Source organism: Pinus tabuliformis, chromosome 8 (assembly GCF_031772625.1).
Source record: "Pinus tabuliformis cultivar Carrire ecotype Pingquan chromosome 8, CPIR1, whole genome shotgun sequence".
NCBI classification, from domain to species: Eukaryota; Viridiplantae; Streptophyta; class Pinopsida; order Pinales; family Pinaceae; genus Pinus; species Pinus tabuliformis.
In genome coordinates this window covers 120,580,283-120,596,352 of record NC_142294.1, presented here as the reverse complement: position 1 = coordinate 120,596,352, position 16,070 = coordinate 120,580,283, and the positions used below count along the sequence as shown (strand labels likewise).

At 35.9% G+C, this 16,070-nt stretch overlaps 1 protein-coding gene across 1 annotated transcript; it reads right to left on the bottom strand.

Annotated features, from left to right (window-relative positions):
• Nucleotides 1–1,544: 1,544 nt before the first annotated feature.
• Nucleotides 1,545–3,708, bottom strand: LOC149234421 (uncharacterized). Its single transcript, XM_089461168.1, has 5 exons — nt 3,304–3,708; nt 3,164–3,223; nt 2,518–2,591; nt 2,195–2,397; nt 1,545–2,104 (listed from the first exon to the last, which is right to left on the bottom strand). The coding sequence occupies exons 1-5, from the start codon at nt 3,642–3,644 to the stop codon at nt 1,952–1,954; spliced, it is 831 nt and encodes a 276-aa protein (XP_089317294.1). The 5' UTR covers nt 3,645–3,708; the 3' UTR covers nt 1,545–1,951.
• Nucleotides 3,709–16,070: the final 12,362 nt, after the last annotated feature.

Genomic DNA, 16,070 nt, shown 5'->3' with positions numbered 1-16,070 from the left:
CACTGACCCGAGGATCCCACCCCTACTAATAGCTCACATCAACAACGCCCCCAACTTTTAACACCCACTCCAGACCCCCTGAATTCCATTGCCTCGTAATTAGACTTAAGCCCACGCAGATTGATATTGCTTTGTGACTACAAGCCAATTCTCCTACATTCACACCACAAGGCGAGTAAGTAAACTTCACCACTTCTAATTCAGACTTTGCTACGCTATAAATTGCCTTACGCATCTCCTCCTGCAGCAGGGGCTTTGGCTTTTTTCCCTCACTTGGGTGTTGAGACCTAGCCACAGTATTTGCCCATGCACTTAAAATTAAATTACCTAAACTCATATTTAATAACTCACTGATGAATCACATGCTCCTGTGTGTAGGGGATAGCCACACCACCCCGTCATTAATACACATCTCTTTGACGGAGTGACGAGCTTGCCCCCAGCCTTCACTCTAAACCAAAGAGTGGCGGGCTCACCTCCCAAGCCTTCCCTCTAACCCGTTGTCCACCCCAATGGGTACTCTATGGTTGAAATTTTATTTGAAAGAAAAATTCCACAAATTATCATCTAAGAAAATCCAAGATTCAGTTAGAAGGTTGATAATTGTGACGAAATGAAAGAAAATTTTTTAAAAAATACAGCAATGAGTGTTGATGTTAGATTTTAATATTTGCAAGTGTTATACTTTTATATTACAGTTGCCCAGCAATTTGATACTTCAATGAAATAATGCTTTATTTCATTTGTACATTTTTCTTTCAACCAACTTTTTGCGTGTATCTGTCTCAACCTTTCAGCCAATCAGCGTTCTGATCATGTCTTTGAGACCGAACATTGATCAGAGTTTCTCTATCGCGGGGCACGCCATCAAGCACCATGGGGTATATACCTGTGGCTTTATTCTTACTAAACGTATACGGTAACTTGAAAGTGTGGCCAACAAGAAGAAAGAAGGAATTTTTTTAAAACGTATTCTAAAACAATACGATAACCAGAAATGATAGATTGAACCAAGAAAGGAGGAAAATGCATTCAGGAGATGCACACTTTCATTGAATTCGGTCACTGTTTTAAGAAAATAAGTCTTTCATTCCATCCCGAAACTAACAAGTGTTTTTTTTGTTTAATCCAAGATATTGTGTTTGGAGCAGCTTTGTGTTTAGAGCAGCTTTTAGATATACATAGTTTTGTTCTGGATTGGATCACAGAATTTGTGGGATCAAATTTTCTCACCTGACCATAGGCTCACATCCCAGAGTTAATTTGGAAACCAACAAATTATGCCAACTTTGTGACCCACTATAATAATTCTAATACAAAAGCTATGAACAGTTCAATTTGAATTTTTAACTATAAATTTTAAGAATATTCTAAAATCTGATAAATAAAAGCTATATGTAGTTTAACTTGATTTCTATCCTCTGATAGACAAAAACAAAATTAAACAATCTATCAAATTTAAAATTTCAAAAAAAACAACTGATTTCAGTTCCATATCTATTGAAGTAAAATCAAATCATTCCACTTAGAAATCAACACTCAAAAGGGTGTGAACAGATTTGTGTTCATATCATACTAAACATGGGAGGGTGGGGCCATCTTTGAACTGGACCAGGATGCTGCTCAAATCATTTTTCCATTCCAAATTAAAGCTTTGGATTCATATCATATTAACATGGGAGAGGGTGGATTTAATTTTACAAACCCATGCCTGTTCGGTATTCTAACACTCGGTCCTGACCTTAATGGACCCAAGAAAATATGAACTCGTGATATAGGCCCAATAACTTGACAAGAACCTTCAACCAACTGAGCTGCCTATAAATACTTTTTTACAATTTTGTTAAAACTGCAAATACTTTTTTACAATTTTGATTTTGCTGTTTTTTTTTCTTCCCTTTGGAAACCTTGGAGCATCCATAAATCTGAAGACACTGGTTAATCCACCCGACTACGATTCAGTTTTTTCTGTGTCAATGTTGGTAACTTTATCGTCCTCATTAAACTTCGACTTAGAAATGGCTGGCTTTGCATTTATCAGCTCTTCTATGGTCTCCACTGCAGTCTCTATGCTGGTCTCCACAATCTTCTCGGTTGAGGTCATCTGAACACACCACAGTTTCAACTCATCAATAAATCGACTAATTCTTAACTAGAAGATACAAAAATAACTGAGAACAAATTTAATATATACCTTGTGAATGAATTCTAGTGTATTGTGGGCACCTTGAATCACTTGCTCTGACAGATGCTCAACGAAATGCACTGCTGTATTGGTGCCCCCCTCTTGAGGGAATTCCTCTACTATGTCATTACATATCTTCTCTGTCATGGTTGCCATCTTCTCCGCTGTCTCTGCTATGTCCTCCACTATCTCTGCCACTTTCTCCACTTCCCCTGTAGTTTGTGATACCAAAATCAAATCCAGTTTTACCTGATTGATTAAGTACATATGCCCAAATTTCAACAACTACAACACAACAGAATTATCTTCTATGCACAGAGAAAAAGTTGTACCTTCAATTTTCAACAGATCAGATACAATATACCAGCCCCAAAAGGTCATTATAGCGCCAAAGAGCCATCTTGCCCTGTAGGAATTAAAAAACACAAAATTAGAAACACTACTAAATAATTATCTCTCAGTGACACTTTGTGCTTGCTTATTTGTAACCTTGTCTTTACTCCTGTTACTGTATTTAACCAATAGTTCTTATGAGACTATGGAAATTAACTTTTATATAGATTGTTTATTTTTGGGATATTTTGGAATCAGACCAATTAGCAATTTACTTCATTTGGATATCAGAATATTTTTAGAATCAGCAATATTCTTAGTTGGAGTTCAGTTACATGGGCCATCCACAGAATTTAGAATTGGTGAATATTAGATAAGGACTGCCTTAGCAGTGCATCTATTCACAGACTATTTATACCCAATGGTAAAGGTACCTTAACAATGCACCCATTCATCAACTATTCCATAGTCAATAATCAAAATACCTTAACAATACATCCATTCACCAACTATTCTATACTCAATAATCAAAATTAAAATAAACCATTGACACAGATTATTCTCTACTCAATGGTCAGCATTAAAAATAGACAATTGAATAACTCATAAGGAGTGTAATTTCAATACAAAAAAGTGATTGCTTACCAGCCTGGCATAAACGAGAAATTTTGATTTTTGTCTCCGCTTTTGTTTATATTTCTCAACCTGCAAGGACCATTTCATAATTATTAAACTGAATACATAAAAATAGGCATCACCAGCAATACAAACCACAATAATCCAACCTGTTTTGCCCTGAAATTTCTCTATCTGTTCCATATTTTTGTGAATTGGAGTCATCAGAGAGGGGCCTGGCAGTACATAGGTTATTAAATCCCACAAACTGAGAAGCACCCAGACTTCTCGACTGTGTGAAGAAAGCGTTGTAGGCAAATGGTGGTCGCACAATATTGTTGAGAAAGGCAACACGACCAGGGAAATATAAATATAAGTATAAGCTCGGCCACATGTGGGGATTCACTTTATGTTCAGAATGAGAAAATGGATATTGGACGATGGGCAAGCGGTCGATCGAAGCAGAGGAAGAGCCTGCTCGGATGAATAATTTGCACTTGTAGATCCTCATTTGCTTTTATGGGACTGCATAAAATTTGGATTTTGATGAGGAACAATCAAATTTCAGAGGCTTAAATTTGTTCCCAATATTCATAGCCTATATCTTTGTTTTGTTTTTTTAAATTGGATTGAAATATTTATATATATTTTAATTAGAGGAATTCACAAATTTATACTTTTCTTATAATATGGTGGGAAAACTTATCATAACTTAGTTGTCAAACCAGCAGTCATCTCTGGCTGTTATCTGGGAATGCACGCTAATTCATCACCATTATTCAAGGAAAACCACGCCCCCTGGAATAACCCATTGGTGACTCATCACCGTGGAAAACCATGCCCCCTGGAATAACATGTTGGTGACTCATCACTATTATTCAAAGAAAACCACGCCACCTAGAATAACCCATTGTTGGTCTGTAAAAGAGCAAGTTTTCACTCCTGCCAAATGCCTAAGCCCCGTTCACTTGTTTCCTTAAGTCCTAAAAAAACAAGCTCTTAACCACTTATCATTACATTTAAATATCTTTTTTTTTAATAAATAAACAAATTTAAAACTTAAATCTTATAATTTAAGTAACTTTTCCTATCCATCAATACCATGACCCATAGAACTTACATGCTATTAAAAAAACAAAATATAGATTGTGTATAAGTTTTGTGCAGTGTTGGCAAACAGTTGAGTGTCTCTTAAGAAATTAGAGACACACGACTCCAACTCATAACTGTCATACCGAATTAGATTATAACTTCTGTATAGATTCATTTCATTAAAAACTTGGAGTGGACTCTTCCAATTCTGTGCTTTGTGAGGACCATGTGAAAATTTTTGTTTCCCATTATTGGTTTACAAAGTTCATACGCAAGTTTAAAGAGGTCAGCACAAAGTTGCGTTTCTGCAACTCTCCCAACAAGCTTTACCTTCCAAAAGGATTCCTATGCTTCGACATTCTTCAACTTTATTTTATATATGTAATTCACTTTATTAGCTCAAATATTTGGCACTGTTAATGGTATGTGAGAAAGTTATACTAACAAATTAATTTATTGTGTGGGATAAATATTATCTTTCTAAGGTGTCACCTTGGCAAACCAGTTTATCTGACACCTTGGCAAACCAGCTTATCTAATGTCACTTGTATACATCTCTCAATTGTCACTGTGGGTACTCACATATTGATTATCGTTTTTAGCAAGTAGAACTTTGTTAACGCCTTAACAAAAAATGATTAGATTATGGACTTAAAGATAAGGTTACTCCAAATTTTTATCAATGATTCAAAACTTGAGGTTGCTAGAGTATAGTCTTTTTTTGAAGTTTCTCGTGGTTACTCTTTTTTGCCGAGGGAGATGAGGGTTCAAATTTTTCAAAAATCTTGGAGTTTTTTGTTCCATAAAAATCCATTTTTATGATCATTTTCATTCTATTTTGACTAAATCAATTTCTTCAGCTTAGAAGTGTTACTTTGCATTTTGTCTAACTAAATCTCCTTCCTTGGCTTTGTAGGATTACTCATCATTCTATCTGAGTGAATTGGTCTCCTAAACTTTGTAATATTATGGTCAGTGTTTCCCCTTGCTTTTGGATTAATAGAACCCTAGTCACTAGCACATGCCATTTGAATCACCCTCCCAATCTACCACCATGATATTAAATTGCCTACCCAGCTTCTCATCCATATGGTTTTATAAGTCTTCTCGCATGTTCCCCCCATTCATGTCCAACCTCCTTTCAGACTCAATTTTTAGTTGGGGTTCCACATTTGATTTTGCATCACTTCGAGGGACTCAATGTTGTATAAATCAAAGTCGCTCAACACTTCACTCTTGTCCATTTATGGTTGTTGCTAGAACTCACTATCTGGATTCATAAACTTTCATAACCTACTTTTACAAAGATGCTTCATACCATATTTTACTACCCGATGTTAAAGTCCTTGTGCCACATCTTCCTTGAGCCTTGTAATGGATTGTGCCATAACAGCATGAGGTAAGTTTTCACTCAACATAGGTTGTCTTGGCATGACATTTAAGAACTTATTTTCAACCATCTTCGAGGGAGGAGGGTTTCCAACCTCGATTGTGTGCCAGATATTTCTTACAGTTATGTTACAACACTCATTAAAGAGAGCTAGTATGCTAGAGCATGCCAGTAGCATTTAAATTGCCTCATTCAATAATACACTTTGCATCATAATGTTAAGCCCACATGTAGTGTTGCAAATTTTGATAGATATAAGAGAGAATAAAGCATAAAACTTCATATATAAATTCTTAAACTCTAAATAAACCAAACATTCACCACAAATAACACTAGCAATTGCACCTAAAGGTGCAAATGTACACCGAAAGAATAAAATATCTGAGAAATTACTCCCACCACAAATAGAGTCACTTCACTACTCTGAATCATTGCCCCTGATCATATTCGAGGTTCTTAAATAATTTAGCTCAAATAAAGATCATTTAAATTCTTCAAATCTAATAAGGATAACAAAGTTATGAAAGAACCCTTGAAACCCAAAAGTGTAATGAATATAAAATAAATTTCTCAACCCAAAGATGTACTACATATATGATAAATAGTTATTTCTTAACCCAAAGGTGCAAGAGTGTTTCTCATATATAACCTTACATTTGCATACTAAGATCACCATCCATTGCTTTACATTCGATGTCCAGGGTTCCATTGTTATTCATGAGTTTAATTGTTGTTTTGATGGTTGAAGGGTTCCATTGTTATTCATGAGTTTAATTGTTGCTTTGATGGTTGAAATAACATCGTGTGTTATAAATATCCGAAAGAAATGATAAATTTCTTGAAAGCATTCTTAAACCTAAATACAACTCAAAATGCATGTTATATTTCAAAGTTTTATCATTGTCCCTTGGCATTGGCATCACATTTGGATGGTTATCATTGCTATTTTTTATGATCACGTAATACACTTAGAATCACAAAATTTTGTCGTACATTTGGCATCATACAGTTCTATGTATAATGATTCATGAATGCTAAAATGACTGCATTATTTCACACAATTTCCCATTTAGTGGGACAACACAATGCTTTTGAAAAGCTGGAGAAGTTAGTGGTCGATGCAAAGGCTAACTCTCCCTTCTCCCGGATTGGCATGGTTGGCAAGGGTGGTTCTTTCGCGGTAGTTTCTTGCTTCGCTCACCATTTCTAACTATCCTTCCTTTTCAAGTCTTCAGAAATAACTTTTCACAGAAATAAGCATGCAGAGAAAGGTTATAGATCCAAATACAAATATGAACGATACCATTGAATGAGTCTATGCAGGGAAGGAGGTTCGCGGTCTTCTTAGATTATGTGTGGGAACAGGGTGTTGAATTGTTGGAGGAATTGGGCGTACTCCAGTTAATTCACCACTCCAACTCGCTCCAGGAATTACAAAGCACTCTTGGAGATGGGAGTTGCAAAGGAGTCCACAATCACAGTGGGCAATTTGATTGAGGTAGATAATTGGCAGTTGTTTTGTTCTTATGTTTTTCCATATAATAATGGAAATGTGGAAGTAGGAAGTAGATGCACAATCAATAGAATATCCTCATGATTGATGATTCCAACTGAGATTGGGAACACTATCTACATCTCTCGAGAGGGAGCATCTAATTTCCCATGGAAATTAAATAAAATTTGTTCTCCAAAACAAAATATTCAACTGCGAATTACATACCTCTACAAGATGATCATGATGTTATAAATATACTTTTATTTGTGATGATTGGGAATCGATTCTCCTCGAGTACAATATTCGATGAATAATTAATCCAATGAATTAATTGGTTAAGAAAGTTTGCACATTCCCGAGGGAACAATGTCCTCGAGGAGACCCTGGTCAGATGGATTGGGTACTGCCGCCCCAGATTGAGGATAATAATGTTGTTGCATATGCCCTGGTTGGTTCAATTGAGTACTTCCACCACAATTTGAGGCTAAAAATGTTGGTGCAGCAATGTATGATGAAGCAGGGCACTACACTAATCATGTGACGTTGCGATGACTGCAAATCGATTTCTTGTTCTTTTTGCTGCTGCGGCATGTGGGGGTCGAATGAGGCAGCACCAGTGGTGCGGGGCGCCATCATTTTGCAATGAGAAGCCGAGGGAAGATTGAGTGAAGGGCGGCAATGAATAATTTGTAGTACTGCTCCTCTCTTCCATGTTTGCAGCAGCGCCTTCCCCTCCCGAACTGCTTAGCAATGCAGGGCTTTGATGTGTATGTTGACTCTGTAAGTGGTTATGACGATGCTAGGATCCTCAAATGAACGTTCCAGTGTGTTCCACTCTCTTTTTCACAGAGCATTTAGCATTTGTCCATCTGTAGTAACTCCAACAATATAAAATAATAATAAAAGAGTCCATCAATTAACGTACTTGTGAGGGGCCATGATTCTTTCCATGGCGAGCTTCAGTCAAGAGCAAGCAGAGATTAATTCCTTTCTTCGTTGTCCTTTCTTCAGCTTGCACGCATGACAAACCAGAGATTCGAGGATTCCATTCCCAATTTAAAAACCATTTCTTGATTTGATTGAACTGAGTTGAGATGAGCGATTCCAATTTCCTCTGACCCTTATTTCTAGGCTTGCTCCTGATTTCGAAACAAAAAAGCATGTTAATACATTGAGTGATTATAAAAAAATCTGATGTGAAAATTTACCTTTTTTTGGACTGCAGTGAAGGTTTGTCTTGAGATTCCTGATCTCCCCAAGCCTGCAGCACAACTGCCCCCTTTTGCACCACTTGTGGACGCCACAGTCGCAAGGCGGCTTAGTTCTTGATCTTCGATTGCTTCTGTAGAAGACGAAGATATGGAAGAGACTCACTTTGTGGGCACATTAGGGGTATGGCCAAGATGATTTGATCCGTCTCCGGCTTCGACTTCGTCTCATTCTCGGCTATTAATGGAGATGAGAAATTGAATGGGGTCACTCCATCAGTTGTAGTTTGACCTAGAGACCTTAAGTAATCCACAACATCCATTTGCAGCCCGACCTGTAAGCACTCCGTGAAACTCATGTAAGAGGAATCGAACCCGACATCGATTTCCATGAATTCTGCGAGGCCAACGCTGATTATGGGTTTCCAGTTTTCCTTTCTGATCCTTCCAGTGACTCCACAATTTAGAAGAGGACCCGAAGAACCCGCCGTGACTCGACCACTCAAGGTCCTTGACGAAGAAGCGAGACCCTTTCCACTTGGAAATTTTTAACTTGTTAGAGGACGACGAAAATGAGGCTTCAGGATTGGCTGGGGCAAACAGTGTTTACCCAGCCAACTTCATAGAGTAACACCTTCGGTGTAATAAGAATAACACTATCAATTATTCATTAGAGAAAGAATCACTCCACAATCTATGCCTCTTACAAAACAATAGAATCCAACACACCTCCAATACAATGATATTAAGGTTTATTTATACTTTCTCATGAGTATTATTAAGGGTTTATGTCAAAAATTCTTTATTATTATATTATTTCCTTTTAGTTACATAGTGAGACTATTCCATTATTATGGCCATGCTACATTCATCATCTCCTTGGGTATCTCCCTAGGTACATTATATTCCATCCCTCTTAGCATGTTTCATCCTCGAAACATGGGAAGAAACCATATACTATGACCTTAATCCTATATAGTTAACTGGTATCATGCATGAACACCCATCCATCCGAGTGAAATGTGGACGTGCCGTCCAGCTATGACAATTCATTGATCTTGATTTTGTTTTATCCTCAAGATCCATGTTTTTACTGTGTTGTTGTGATATCTTCATGCTTTTCTTTTAGGCCTCCATATGTCTCCATATCAGTTTCCTTTCTCGTTCCATGTTAATCAATAGTAATTTTATTTATGATTTTTCCCCTGCTTTAATGACTATTATTTCTTTGAGTGGTGATATACAACAACCTTAACTATTAATTCTTATTTTTTCAACTCTTCAACATGTGGTTCCTTAGATTCATCTTCCTTTTTATGCTTTTCCTAAGGCATTTATTCAAGTGCTTATGTATACTCTTCTTCTTATTCAAGCTTGGACTCTTCATTTGATATGTCATTAGGTACTGCAATTAATTTCCCTATAAAGAATTCTTTAGGTGCCCCCTTGGGCCCTTCTTTCTTAGTAATATTTTTCTTATACCAAAGTTTCAAAAATTTCTTTTTCCCATTAATATTAACTGCACCAGTTCAGTCCATTATTCCAAAACAATATTTTCCTCATCTATATTTATAGCATGCAAATATAAATGAAACACATTTTATCTATGGTAACATTTGTAAACCCTCGTAGTAGTAATAATAATAATAATAATAATAAAAGTGAGAATATTAATTAATAAATAAATAAACAAATAAAATAATAAATAATAAAGTGAAGTTCCAAATAAATAAATAAAAGAAACCATAAAAATAGTAAGAATGAAGTCTAGTTAATAAAAAGTAAAAAGAATAAAATAAGCAAGAGTCAATTATGGAAAAAACTGAGTTAAGAAAAACTTAAGATAAAAAATAGAAATTTGCATGATGACACATGGATTATGTGCATGAAGATTATCTTTCCATTTTTTGAACAAATTGTTCTATTTAATGGATGAGAAGGAGGATGTGAGACATTCTTTTCCTGGAAGAATTCTAGGAGAGAAGGATTCACTGGCTAAAGTAGTTGATTGAGGGATCGGGGGTGGACAACTATAGAGAGACATAGTGTAGTTGAGCCTACGGTTGGGAAAAGAGTTGCCCCCAAAATGTTGGTTGTGTAGCTAGATCACAATAGAACAATGGTTCTAAAATTATAAGTAATTTAATTCTTCATTCTAAAGGTAAGTTCTCACCACTCATTAGTCTTGTACTAGTTGATCAACATATTCCCTATGTTGGTGATTAATGGCCTTGAAATTTTGTAAGTTATTTTCGTATTTAATTATGTTTTATGTCTGGGCCATACAACATTCAAACCTTTAAAATTTTGAACACTTTCACTCTCAACCTTTGTGCTTTGAATATTCTTTCTAGAAATTTGTAATTTTTTAGCCAAGTTAATATTGATCAAGTTATATTTGCAACTAATGTTAATATAAACAATGACTTTCTCTTTCTAAATGCATCCGTGAACCTATAATAAGTTGTCACATGAAAATAAATTTCTAGTGCTCTTCTTATCCTTCTTCACAACATGAGACCACCTGTCTAAAAATAATTTTTTATATTATTCATTTGAAAGATCCTTCTTCCTGTTATAGTTAAGTGGATTCCACTAGGTTTTGATATCACCATTTAAATTAACAATTACCCAATATCTCCACATCTTTCCCATAATGACTTCATATATTTTAGCTTTCTTCAATATCAGGACCATCATCTTTGCCTATAAAGAACATCTTGCTGTGAAAAATAAAAAATAGAATTAGGGTTTATAGAAAATCAGTTACTTTTCAAGGAAGCCCCTTTACATAGTTAGAGTTTGAGGTCGAAAAGCTAAAATAATCATAATTGACTATTATGAAATAATTATGAAATTTCATAATTTCTTTGGATCTATTGACACTAGTTTGACTAAAATCTATACATTCTATCAAAATATATCCAATCTACAAATTTTGCAACCATTGCAGAAAAAACCCTAAAAAGAGGCTAATTATGAATCAATAATATCTCGACTTCCCAAACTCTTTTTTCAACAATTTTTTTTTGGTAATTATAGATACTTCGATATGAATTCATATTTACAATTCGTTTCTTCAAATTCTACATAGAAATTTTCATAGTTAAACCTGAATTATTTCATTTTTTTCTCTATAAAAAATCTGCAAAAAGAAAAAATGTTTCTCACTTTGTGCCAAAAAATTATTCCACTTCGTTCCCAAAGAAGAGCCCTAGTACCACTTGTTGCAAACCTTGATAGATATAAGAGAGGGTAAAACATAAAATTTTAGAGATAAACCCTTAAACTCCAAAGATACTAAACATTCATCATGGATGCCACAAGAATATAGAGAGAAGAACCTAGGTACATTCTAAATCACCACATTTGGTGAACAAAATTGATTAAATTTGAAGTTCACCGAATTTCATTGTTGGGCGAATTTATTAGATGATGTTCACAAATCTCAAGCTAAACACGAATAAGCCAAACATGAACATTAATAATTTTACCAAATTCATTTAAATTTCTATTGAAATTTATTTCAAGTCCATTATGGAAGAGGTTTATAATAAAAAACTAAAAAAGATATAAAACCCTGAAGGCTAAAACTTACTCGCTTTAAAAAAAGTTCTAGGTTGCTTGCATGAATGGAATGTTGTCTCTGAATGCCAAACTTGAGAATGAGGGGGAGACCAATATGGGTTAAGTTAGCTTTTGGAGGATGCTAAAAGTCGTGTTGTTAATTTACATAGTGAAACACAACTTTTTTCTAATAATATTCATTTCTATTTGTTTATCTTTATCTTCACAATTTTGATATGTTAATTTATTATTTATATCATACACACTTAAATTATATAAGTTTATATATTTATAAACAATTATAATAAAAGTGTAATATTTCAATAAAATATAAAAGTTAAATATATAAAAGAAACATATGTAAATAAAAAAAATATTTTAATCTTTAAATTTTGTTGTCATTTATTATTTTTGAATATATATGTTAATTTTTTATTTATACGTTATACACTTAAATTATATAACTTTATATTTTTAGAGTTATAGTAGAAATGCAATATTTCAATAAAATGTAAAAGTTAAATATATAAAAGAAACATTGGAAATAAAAAAATATTTTAATCTTCAAATTTTGTTGTCATTTATTATTTTTGAATATATACACACACACACATACATATATGTGTATGTTGGGGGAGAAGGGGTTAATTTCTTATTTATATTATACACAATTAAATTATATAATTTACATATTTATAAACAATTATAGTAGAAGTGTAATATTTTATAAAATGTAGAAATTTTGAATAATATGACACTTATTCACAAAGATTATCCTGATTATACACTATTGCGGAATGCATGCATAATACATAACCTCCTCTACGTTGATCATCAATTTTGCGGAGTTAAAAACAATGAAACATCAATTGCATGCGCACATTAACACAATATGTAATCCGGGGAAAGCATACAGCTGAAAACCCCACACTATCTGTATATTATAATGATTGAGAACATGTAACAATACATAGTACAATACTCCTCACAAATACTCGGTACTATCTCCACCTGTTACACACAAACTAGCTCAGATCTGAATCAATCACAGGTTCAAATCTCCTCCGCTGCTTGCCTGCCTCCACTATGCAATCCTGCATGAGAATAATGATGAATGGCTGATCCAAACTCGTATTTCCTTGGCTAAACCATGCAATCCTCATTGGCAATACTCAATCCACTGATTGTGCAAATATCATGCACAACTATAGTCAAAACTGACAGTTGTCTTGCCGTTTCACTCACCTCTAACACTTGTCTCCACTGAACTGTCCATGCACTGAGTTAACTGATGTATTCTTTAGTTGCTTTATGAGTTAATAATTAGTGAATTAATTAATAATTAATTCACATCACTCATCACTAGTGTATTCTGCAGTTAGACTAAATACAACTAGTTCAACCAAGTCAAACTGAACACAACTCCATCAACTCCACCAAACTCAATCACTTGAGTTCTAACTGAAGTCCATCATGCAATAGCTCAACTGACCCATAAGAAAAGTGTATTTCCTTCTGGCAGTTGTATGTGCCACATCTATAGCTCGAACTGAAGTGCTCCAAGAGGATAAGATAATGTTTATAGTCCAAATATTATTATGAGCTAATAATATTCGACTGTTCTATTTTTAGCCCGGCAGTCTAAAAATAGAAACCGCCCATATGTCTATAAATAGAAGTCCATCTATTTTTACCAACATGACCAATCATCCAAAAATAGCATCCTGCAACTCATAGACCATGATCCATATGTCTAAAAATAGATATAGTCCAAAAATAGACTTTGCGCCAAAAATAGCCTGCGGGCCCACTTAGTGAAGGCGACTCCTTTCCACTAAGCTCCATCATCTTGTTGCATTTTCAACACTCCCTTTTGACAAGATATGGATTATCTGCAACCCTTATCCTGCAACTCTGGAATGTTCTGCATGCAACACATTTGCCCAGTCCACTTGGTCCAACAACACTTGGAACAAAAACACTCCCAACTGACCACTCTGTTGGGCTAGGAACATAGTCTGATGCTGAAGCTCTACCTGCTGCTGACAAGTTCTCCCTCTTTGACATCTGCACTACTACAACATCTCCATGCATCTCGCACCATTGCACACCTCTCTATGCCACCTAGCACTGTGCAAAACAATTGTGCCTCTCACATTGCTGCAGCCTATTAGTTATGCGCTGTCCTGGGATTCCCTACACTGTCGCTCTCTCTGCCGCTCCATCCACATCTATCTCTACCCAATCAGTCAGTTCCTGCTACTCCACATCAGGGCTCCTGTAGCAAGGTATCATCCAAGAGGTTGGGTACCTCAAGGATCCTGTCCCTCCTCCTTGGGACGATCACTCTATATTGCCCCACCTCCTACCTGGAGGCATGGCTGCATGTGATCCCTCAGCCCACCTGCCTCGAAGTTTCCCCCTACTAGAGTTCTCTGCATGAGTAGATGTCTCTACTCGAGCTCCTCTCAGCTTCCCTTGTTGTGGCTACTCCACAACCTCCTGAAGCTGCTGCACCAATTGTGGCTCCTCCACAATCATCTGAGACTTCTTCTGGCTCTGCATGTTGAGAGGCAATATACGCTCCCTCTCAACCACCAAGTCTCCATCAGTTGCCTCACTGCTCAAGGCTTTGCATGCATCTTGAACCTTAAGAGCATACAGGTTCTTGACCCGTGAACCAATCTGCTTCACCTGTCTAGTGATGATGTGTCCAAGGAAAACCTTTCCCTTACTGAAGACTACATCATAGCCTCTGTCTTCCAGCATCGCGATTGACACCAAGTTTCTCTTCAGTCCTGGTACATACTTGACATCGGTCAAGGTAAGGCGAGCTCCATGCTCCCTCTGAAAAATAACCGTGCCTACACCTGAGACACTATACTTCTCATCATTACCCATCGCTATGAGTATTTGGAGATCTTTCTCCTCCAAAGTACTAAACAAACTCTTGTCACCGGTCATGTGGAAAGAAGCTCCACTGTCAAGAAACAAACCACTTCCCACCATGGATGAAACCATGCATGCGAAGAGTGTGAAATCCAACTTGAACTATGAAGCAAGTGTCTCACCTTCAGATCCTTCCCCAGATCCCTTCTTGGATTTCCTCCGTGGACAATTTGCAGCATAATGGCTGTAGTGTCCTATCTAGGGTGCTAGATTAAGCTATATTTATTATCGACCAGGATGCGTAGACTTAGAGGCATGCGTCTAAAATATATAGACATAAAGGATTATTAGCTAAGTGGTTATGATGGTAGGTTACAGGACTTCTTTATGGAAGATTGAGATGTGTTACCTATCACCCAAACACTTAGGTCACTCAGTTCATCTACCTAATTAAAACACTGTCATTCAATTCATCTACCAAATTAAAACACTGTGTATCACTTTAAACCAAGATTTCAATCTCCTTACGGAGACACTGTGCATAAAACCCTGTTCAGCAAATACTCAGCATTCAACTAATATTCATGAAAGATAAAGACATACTGAAATCATAAGCATACTTTAAAATGATGACAGAGTTCATGACATTGCTTTAAAAGACAACAAAGGATCGAATCCCTTACAGGATACGATTCACGATCTCAGTGATGAACTGTTCAAGCACTATCATAAACATCACTCATACGCATTCTAGTGAAATCAAAAACCAATTCTAATTGCTGTGCATATCATTTAATACCCTAAGTTGCGAATAAAAAGAAATGATAGTATACCAGTTTAACGCAGGGCCCGTCCGCGTTTCAGAGGTATACTGAACTGTGATCAACCAATTATAGAATCAACGCAACAAGGAAATCGTGACTGCAACCGTGTTCTTGGTATTAAGTTCAAAACTCTGTTTTCAAAACGATACAACGATAATCACTACTGACCACACAGAACTATGTTTACATATGTTTTTACAACCTTTACATTTCGAAACGGATGTACATTCATGATGCGGCTGTTGCCGCTTTTATCATCTCATGACTTTTTAAAATGTTTCTATTCTGAACTGATTTCAAAAAGGAACAAAACTAAATCAGTTTAGAATGCTATGCTGTTGTTGCCTTTGTCGCCAACATGTTGTGCTTTGACCATTGTTGACCGCGCATGCAGGAGGGTCGGTTCTGCTGTAGGATAGGTATTCTTCCATGCTTGGACATTCTACTTTTCATCCCTACCCTTCGCTCTAGC